Raw genomic sequence first — 8,333 nt, 5'->3', positions numbered from 1 at the left:
CCGAGGGTTCCCACCCTGTCTTCTCTCTAGGAGTCTGGGAGAACAAGGTATTAACAGAACGCGGCCACTCTAGCCCACCTCGGAGGTCCAAGTCTCGTTTGCCCAGAAAGTTAACGCCTCATGCTCTTCAAGCTGAACCAAAATGGGAAATCCTCGGCCCTTTCTCACTTAGCCAGGGGAAGGCTCCCTCGCCCACCCCTCTTCATTTCCCTCAAACACTCATGACCACGCGAAGCTTTCTCCCCTCTCTGCGCCCTCCTAGGAGAACGCAGTTTTCATTCGCGTTGTTCCAAAACCCCAAAACCGGAACAAGGAGGGCTATGGCCTCACCTTCCAGCCAGGATGTGTCATTTCCGGTGCCAAGCTCCCTCCCCCGGAAGTGAGACCTGATGTAAACAAGAGAGCCGGGTGTCAAGGCCCTGGAGGTCAGAAAGCTGTGCCGCGGGCGGCACCCAGACTTGGGCCTAGGATCGGGAGGCCGGAGCGGAGGTCAGGTGAGTACAGGTGGCGGGGAGCTGGGACATAACTCCAGAACTGGTCGGAGTTTGCGGGGTGGGCTGGGTGGCCTTTTGAGCAAGGGTCTTGGTGGTTGAGGGGATCTGGGACAGCGATCTGGAATGGGTGCTTGGTATTGGAAAGAGTATGAGTGCTATCATGGACGTGAAGAAATGCTGGGAAGCGGGCGCTTTGTGCGAGGCATCCCTGGGCAAGGTTCTTGGGTGGTGCGGCTCTTTGAAATGGGAGTCCAAAAAAAGGGTGATCTTGGAAGGTGGAGCTGTCAAAAGAATGGGTCTTTGCGAGTAAGGTGGTACCGGGCAAGAAAGGAGGTTTGGGCTCTTGGGGGATGGAGAGGGTATGCCTGGGCAAAGTTCCTGGGGAGATCAGGGTTTGAAGGGAGTATGGGAGCTCTCGGACAGGAAACTTAAGGAAGTCCGGGGCAGGAGCGGGGATGAGTTATCCCAGGTAGGGGTTTTGGGAGGTGTGTCCTGGACAATGGTCTTAAGGGGGTAGAGGTGCTCTGGGGAGAGGATAAGGGGTCTAAAGGAATCTGTCAACATAAGAAACGTCCAGACCTGTTGAATTTTTATTTTACTTAAGCCAAAACTGACTGCAATTGTCAGGAAACAAGATCTCAAATGTTTTGGAGAATAACAGTTTGAAGTTTCTTTCATGCATTTGAGATTAAGGCAAGAACTTAAGGAAGATTACATGAAGGTGGGAGAAAGCAAGGTGGAGATCGGATTAGAAGGGGTCTGAAAGGTGGCATTTCAAAGGCATGTTTTCCTAGATAAGCAGAAACAATGGACAGGGCTTGCTTAAGACAAAATTAAGCCTTTTACTAAAGAAGTTATATGCCTGTGGTGTGACTACCCATCATGACCTGCCCAGTTAGGAATTTATAATCAGATCACTGTGAGGTTACTTTCTTTTTTTAAGTTTCTTTAAAATATATATTTTATTGATTTTCCACAGAGAGGAAGGGAGAGGGATAGAGAGTTAGAAACATCAATGAGAGAGAAGCATCAATCAGCTGCCTCCTGAACACTCCCCACTGGGGATGTGCCTGCAACCAAGGTACATGCCCTTGACCAGAATCGAACCCGGGACCCTTCAGTCCACAGGCCGACACTCTGTGCACTGAGCCAAACCGGCTAGGGCCTGTGAGGTTACTTTCGGTAGAACCCCTTTTTTGTCCACAAAGCATAGGGGGGCAGGATTCCTGGGGGTAAGTCCAAGCCAACCCATGTTGGAGTCATGGACAGTAGAGCACATGGAAGAAGCTGTCCTCCAAGGGGTAGGGGACTTGGAATGATAGGGGATTCTGAGGTAGGGTCTTTAGGGTATAAGGGGATCTAGGGAAACATCCAGGCTGGTCCTTATGGAGGAAGGTAGCATGGCATGAGAAGGGGTCATCTGGAGGTAGGCTGGGATCCTGAAGGAGTTTGGGGAAGCCTGTGAGGAGGGAAGGTGTGAAAACACTGTCGAGTGGTGGAATAGGTTGCAGGGGTTCTGAACAGTGGACCGACCATAGTTGGTCTCAGGCCCAGGTCATGGAGGTGCAGGAAGAGATGGATGTTCTAGCACCCTCTCCCCATTTGTTGACATGTGGAGTTGGGTGCTAGGGTCAGGTATGAAGATGAGAAGTGGGTGGGGGGTTGATTCCAGGCCATGTTGGGTATTGGGGCCAGGATTGCCTGGGGATAGGGAGGAGATATCACTGGGGCAATTACTTTCTTTTTTTAAGGGGGAGGGGGAGGGAGGGGGCGCGGAGGAAACTTTGTTACAACATGGAGTTTTGCGGATGGGGCAATTACTTTCTTACTACTTTCTGACAAGCAGCCTGTGAGGGCTGGGGAATAAGAAGGAGGTAGAGGGTCCAGGTCAGGGTAGCCAAATGTGAGAGGTTCCTGGCCATGCTGTTTGGGGTCTTGGGAGCTTAGAGTGGAGACCCCAGGACTCTCTGCCCTGTTTTTGTCTTTACAGTCATGCTGTGGTTAGTCGGTAGCAGAGTGGGAGGAGAAAGAAGAAATCAATTAGGGACAGAAGTTCTAGGACTTGGAGGGCAGACCCCAGGACTCTTTCCAACCCTATCCCCATTTGTATCCAGGGAAGCAATCCTGAATCATGACTCAGCAACCACTTCGAGGGGTGACCAGCCTGCGTTTCAACCAAGACCAAAGTGAGAGACTTTTACCTGCGAGGGAGGGAGGGCTAGAGGTGGGTGTTAAGCAGCCTGTCCTAGCTTCCCACGTGGGCATCCTTTGAGGCAGCCTGGATTCCTCCCATTCCCTAGGCTGCTTTTGCTGTGCCATGGAGACAGGCGTACGCATCTACAACGTGGAACCATTGATGGAGAAGGGGCACCTGGGTGAGCCATCAGTGGGGAAGAGGCAGTGGGTAGAAGGGCTGGGCTGGACATTGGCTTTCACCCTTGCTGACACCCTGGTCCTTGTCCAGACCATGAGCAGGTGGGCAGCATGGGCCTGGTGGAAATGCTGTACCGCTCCAACCTGCTGGCCCTGGTGGGTGGTGGTAGCAGTCCCAAGTTCTCAGAGATCTCAGGTAAGTACCCTCATCTCATCCACCCTTGGCCCAGATTCCCTGGAATCGTGGCCCCCTCCAGGCACCCCAAGGCACTGGCAGATGAAGACGTCAGAGCACCTTAAAGTCTAACAGTGAGGCCTACAGCTTAGAAATCATGACTCATAGCTTAAGAAGCTTGATGTTCTGTCTTAATTTAACAAACATTAATTGAATGTCTCCTGTACACCATGTCTTTACCTATAGGGTACTTGTTGTGAGCCTGGTACTGTTCTAAGCACTTTATGTAACAGACTGTGTACAAGCATTTGTGATAACTCACTACATTCGGACCAGTGCTAAGCACTTTATGTGTATTAACTCATTTAACCCTCACCATAACTCTATATGTGGTAGGAAGTATCAATATCCCATTTCTACAGATGAAGAAACTGAGGACCAGAGAGATTGAGCAACCTATCTAACCAATAGGTTTTAACATAATTTTTATGTATATGTTTTTATTTATTTTTAGAGAGAGGAAAGGAGAGCGATAGAAACATTGATGAGAGAAAAACATCATTGATCTGCCTCCCACACGCCCCCTACTAGTGATTGAGCCCACAACCCTGGCATGTGTCCTGACTGGGAATCGAATTGTTGACCTCTTGGTTTCTGAGTCAGTGCTCAACCACTGAGCCACATTGGCCAGGCTAAGTCTGAATATCTTGAAGCTATCTCCCCAATGCTTACTTGCCTTGAGTCTCAAGTGCCATATTATTTTAAAGGGATTTTTGTTGATCCCACTGGGACATGGCAAGAGACTTGCCCTAGGCAAGTCAGGGAGCCTAGGATTTCTCACAAATCTTGGGAGTATAGGGACTAGGACCCTAGAGGCAGAAATAGTGACAGGATTAAGTCCCGGCTTGCTTGCTGATGGGCTGTGAAGTCCTTCAGTGAATACTCAATCCCTTCAAGCCTCAGTTTCCTCACTTGTGAATGGGTGTAGTAGTTCTCATGCTGTGTGAGGCTCACATTGGGTGTTAGTGAGAGGTTAAACAAGTGGGTGGAAGTCCCATGGGGAGGAGGGGTGGGTTTTGTATCAGCAGGGCTGTCCCTCAGCTTAAACCTTGGCCCCCAAAATGCACCCAACTGCCCAGCAGTGCTGATCTGGGATGATGCCCGGGAGGGCAAGGACTCCAAGGACAAGCTGGTGCTGGAGTTCACCTTCACCAAGGCAGTGCTGGCTGTGCGCATGCGCCATGACAAGTGAGCCTGAGGAGGACTGGGGGTGGGGGAGGTAGGAGGTCCCCATAGCAGGTGAGAGGGCTAGTTCTGCCTGAACATCTGCCCTCCCCTCATGGCTGTTGTGTGTTATGTGATGCCTACAGAATTGTGATTGTGCTGAGAAACCGCATCTATGTGTACTCCTTCCCTGATAATCCCCGGAAGCTGTTTGAATTCGATACTCGGGACAACCCAAAGGGTAAGAAGACCCAGATATGCAGGAATAAGGGCAGGAGGCAGGGGATGAGGTGGAGGGGAAGAAATGAAGAGAAAATGGGAGGGGTACACAGAGAGAGAAGTGGGGAAAAAGAGGTATGGAGAGTCTTTGCACAGAGATACTCAGATGGCCTGGGATGCACATACAGGGGTGGGCAAAAGTAGCTTTACAGTTGTTCATATGAGAAAAGACATGCAAGTTCTGATAATTACAAGACACGGGATTCCTCAAAAGAATGTCACAATGCAGCTATAAACCTACTTTTGTTGCCAACTCCTGTACTCCCCATCTATTCATCTTTCCATCCCTTAGCCAGTTCTCTCTCCCAACCCTTAGCCCTGCCCCACTCATGTGCTCCAGATGGCAGAGCAAACATACCTAGTAAGCACGTAGGTGGGTGTATCAGGGATCCTTGGGCCTCCTGGGGCTGCCACAGCTGCGGAGGGAAGAAGGGAATATTCCTCACTGGTGGGGATCACAGCTGAGGCCAGCACCCTGAGGCTTCTATAGGTAACGTGTATCATGGAAAGTTAAAGTCCAGCCCTTCTCCAGCTCTGTCCATTCTGAGACCCTGCCTGGCCACTGCCTCCCCTTCACCAGCCCCTCCTACTTCATCCTCACACCCTAGGGCTCTGTGACCTCTGCCCCAGCTTGGAGAAACAGCTGCTAGTGTTCCCAGGACACAAGTGCGGGAGTCTGCAACTTGTGGTGAGTTGTCCAGTGGGCAGAAGTGAGTAGGTGGGTAGGCTAGTTCTCCTTGTAGACTCTGGGACCCTTCCCTCCATACTACCCCAAGCACAAACTGCTCCTTCCCATCATAGGACCTGGCAAGCACAAAGCCAGGCACTTCATCTGCGCCATTTACCATCAACGCACATCAGAGCGACGTGGCCTGTGTGTCCCTGAACCAGCCAGGCACCGTAGTGGCCTCGGCCTCCCAGAAGGGCACCCTTATTCGCCTTTTTGACACACAGTCCAAGGAAAAACTGGTGGAACTACGCCGAGGCACTGATCCTGCCACACTCTACTGGTGAGCACAGGGTATGCATGGTGGGCCAGCGACTCCACACCATATGACAGGTAGGCATAATAGCTGGTTTATCTTCCAGCATCAACTTCAGCCATGACTCTTCCTTCCTGTGCGCTTCCAGTGATAAGGGCACGGTCCATATCTTTGCCCTCAAGGATACCCGCCTCAACCGCCGCTCTGCGTGAGTACCCCCTCCCCCTGCCCTACCCTGCCATGTCCCCATACCCCTGCCCATGTACCCTACCTGGGCTTAGTCAGTACTGCCTGCAGGCTAGCTCGAGTGGGCAAAGTCGGGCCTATGATTGGACAATATGTGGACTCTCAGTGGAGCCTGGCGAGTTTCACAGTGCCTGCTGAGTCGGCCTGCATCTGCGCCTTCGGTCGCAACACTTCCAAGAATGTCAACTCTGTCATTGGTAAGTGGGAGGAACCCTTGACTGGGGGTATTGCATGGGCAAAGGCCTGCAGGTTGGACCTGAAAGAATTTTAGGGAATAGGAAGCATAAAGAAGCTAGAATGGGTGGTTCAACTCCATTATCAGTGAGGGGAGTGGCATGCGGGCAAAGGCCTGGAAGGAGATTTATAAGCCATGGGATGCCTGATTTCAAGTGTGTGGCTTTGGCAGCCTCTAACTTTTTTACTGATCTTCCCCCCCCCCTCCTCCAGCCATCTGTGTAGATGGGACCTTCCACAAATATGTCTTCACTCCTGATGGAAACTGCAACAGAGAGGCTTTCGATGTGTACCTTGACATCTGTGATGATGATGACTTTTAAGGACCCCGTGGGTTGTGCTAGGGACCTGCAGTGGCAAAGTGCAAAGCATTTATGGGAGTGGGAGTGCTGAAAGCCACCAGCCAGCAAGCACTAATGGGGCAGGTGCACACTTTCCACTCCTCAGAGCAATGCCTAAACAGCTCATTTCTCCCAAGTACTTCTTGTGTCCTTAAGGACTGTGTGCCCACAGGGCCAGGCCAGGGACCCAGAGGGGCAGCAGATGCCCTGGGGCTCCCAACCTGGAGAAGAGTACTAGGGCCCCAGAGGAAGTGCCCTAATCCAACCTGTGGGGATAAAAAAAAATTTCCCAGAAAAGAGCCAATCACTGATATGATGAATTTGAATAAAAATTAATAGTATTTATGGCTGGACCTCGGGGCTGGGGCCTGGAGTAGGTGAGGCTGAAAAGGCACTGCAGGAGTGTCCAGGAAAGGTGTGACCTACTTGGACAGGAAGGAGGTGGGATCCTGCTCCGGTCCTTCTGACAGTCCCTGCCATCATCTCTGCTTAGTCCGGATGTCTGGCTACTGTTGTGCTGCCAGCGCCACCCGGAACAGGGCCCCTTGGCGCCCCCACCTGGGAGTGGATGGGAATGCCACGCTCCGCTGCCTATATTTAGTTTCATGGCAGTTCCGGTACTGGCGTTTGTATTTCCCATCACGTGTTTTGCGCCTGCGTCGTCCACCTGAGTGGATAGGGTAGCAGAAGCCCCGCCCAGACTCCATTTCCCGGTGTTCGCCGCGGTGGCGCGGGGTGTAACGGGTGTTGTAGTTCGGCTGCTCTTCTGGCTGGTCCAGCTACATCGACTAGCAGGATGTCGGAGGTGCGGCTGCCACCGTTACGCGCCCTGGATGACTTCGTTTTGGGGTCGGCGCGCCTAGCGGCCCCGGATCCTTGCGACCCGCAGCGATGGTGCCACCGTGTCATCAACAACCTTCTCTACTACCAAACCAACTACCTTGTCTGCTTCGGCTTCGGTCTTGCCCTGGCTGGGTGAGGGAGGGCGGGAGGGAGGCGCCAGTTGGCCGGGGACGCCTGCAGGGCGTGGAGGGTGGGCCCGCGGGATTCTGAGAACCGGGAAGGGTAGGTAACCTGGGGTGGGGGGCTGCAAGGCACGGAAGGGCAAATTCAGCAGAGATAGAAAGCCTGAGGGCCTTGGGAGTGGGGACTTGGAGGGAGTGGGACCTAGTTATAAGGAGGCCCTGGGGCTGGATACAGCCTAGCCGAGGGGGTTAGTGGGACTGGAAGGAAGACCTGGGGAGAACTGAAGGGGAAACGGCTGGAAGGTGGACCTGAAGATAATGAGAACTTGAAAGTGGGACGTGAGTGTGTCTGGGATGGTGGGGCGATGTGAGTAATGGGGCTGGAGGCCGTAGGGCAGGGACAGGGATGTCCCTGTGGTCATCCTTGTAGGAGGAGGTACTTGGGGAACTTGGGCCAAGAGAGAGGATCCAGGGACTGAAGGCCTGCGACCCGACAGGGTTGGAGAGCCTGGAGGAGGGACTTGGGTGGGGATGTAAGATGAGAGTAGGACCTAAATCTGGGAAGAGGGAAATGTGTAGACACAGAAGGCCTGGAAAAAATCTGCAAGGGTTGTGCTCCAAGGGTGGGTTTGGGGGCAGGATGGGGTGGTGTACTGGAGGGAGGGGGCTGTAGGGACAGAAGGAAGGAGTCTATCTGGATGGGAACACCTGGAGCTCAAAAAGATGGGGCTGTAGGATTGAAAAGAAAGGGTCCAGGGCTCCTGGGAGTCGGAAGTCCTGGAGGGTGGACTTAGAGACAGGGCTGGCAGAGTATTTCTCCGGCTTGCAGGGTCCGGAAGGGGGGGACCAAAGCTCTAAGGGCCTGGGATCTGGTGCACGGTGGTCTGGGAAGCTTGGAGGCCGGGCGGCCCTCTCCCAACTGGCTGACTAGCTTAGTTCTATTGTCCCCGCAGGTACGTGCGCCCGCTGCACACTCTCCTAAGCGCGCTGGTAGTGGCAGTGGCCCTCGGGGTGCTGGT

The 8,333-nt window shown here is 53.0% G+C and overlaps 2 protein-coding genes across 5 annotated transcripts in view; both read left to right on the top strand.

Moving 5' to 3' along the window:
* Positions 1 to 367: 367 nt before the first annotated feature.
* WDR45 (WD repeat domain 45) lies at positions 368 to 6,694 on the top strand. Of its 4 annotated transcripts, none has more exons than XR_001513037.1 (11): positions 368 to 494; positions 2,609 to 2,680; positions 2,795 to 2,869; positions 2,959 to 3,063; positions 4,182 to 4,290; positions 4,413 to 4,507; positions 5,154 to 5,233; positions 5,347 to 5,555; positions 5,635 to 5,736; positions 5,831 to 5,971; positions 6,222 to 6,314. XR_001513037.1 is itself a non-coding variant. In XM_006758888.2 (11 exons), the coding sequence occupies exons 2-11, from the start codon at positions 2,626 to 2,628 to the stop codon at positions 6,329 to 6,331; spliced, it is 1,086 nt and encodes a 361-aa protein (XP_006758951.1). In that variant the 5' UTR covers positions 369 to 494; positions 2,609 to 2,625; the 3' UTR covers positions 6,332 to 6,694. The 4 variants fall into 4 exon arrangements, 3 of the variants coding, with proteins under 3 accessions (XP_006758951.1, XP_015416243.1, XP_006758952.1); XM_006758888.2 differs by having other exon boundaries at positions 369 to 494; positions 5,826 to 5,971; positions 6,222 to 6,694; XM_006758889.2 differs by having other exon boundaries at positions 370 to 494; positions 4,185 to 4,290; positions 5,826 to 5,971; positions 6,222 to 6,694.
* A 96-nt stretch (positions 6,695 to 6,790) lies between these two features.
* Positions 6,791 to 8,333, top strand: part of PRAF2 (PRA1 domain family member 2) — a 3,016-nt gene continuing 1,473 nt past the window's right edge. The window contains exons 1-2 of the mRNA XM_006758909.2: positions 6,791 to 7,324; positions 8,268 to 8,331. Of these exons, the coding sequence (XP_006758972.1) occupies positions 7,146 to 7,324; positions 8,268 to 8,331 (243 nt within the window). The 5' untranslated portion in view covers positions 6,791 to 7,145. The remainder of the gene's footprint in view (positions 7,325 to 8,267; positions 8,332 to 8,333) is intronic.

This window comes from Myotis davidii, unplaced genomic scaffold, assembly GCF_000327345.1.
Source record: "Myotis davidii unplaced genomic scaffold, ASM32734v1 scaffold855, whole genome shotgun sequence".
NCBI classification, from domain to species: domain Eukaryota; kingdom Metazoa; phylum Chordata; class Mammalia; order Chiroptera; family Vespertilionidae; genus Myotis; species Myotis davidii.
This window is presented reverse-complemented; position numbering and strand designations above follow the sequence as displayed.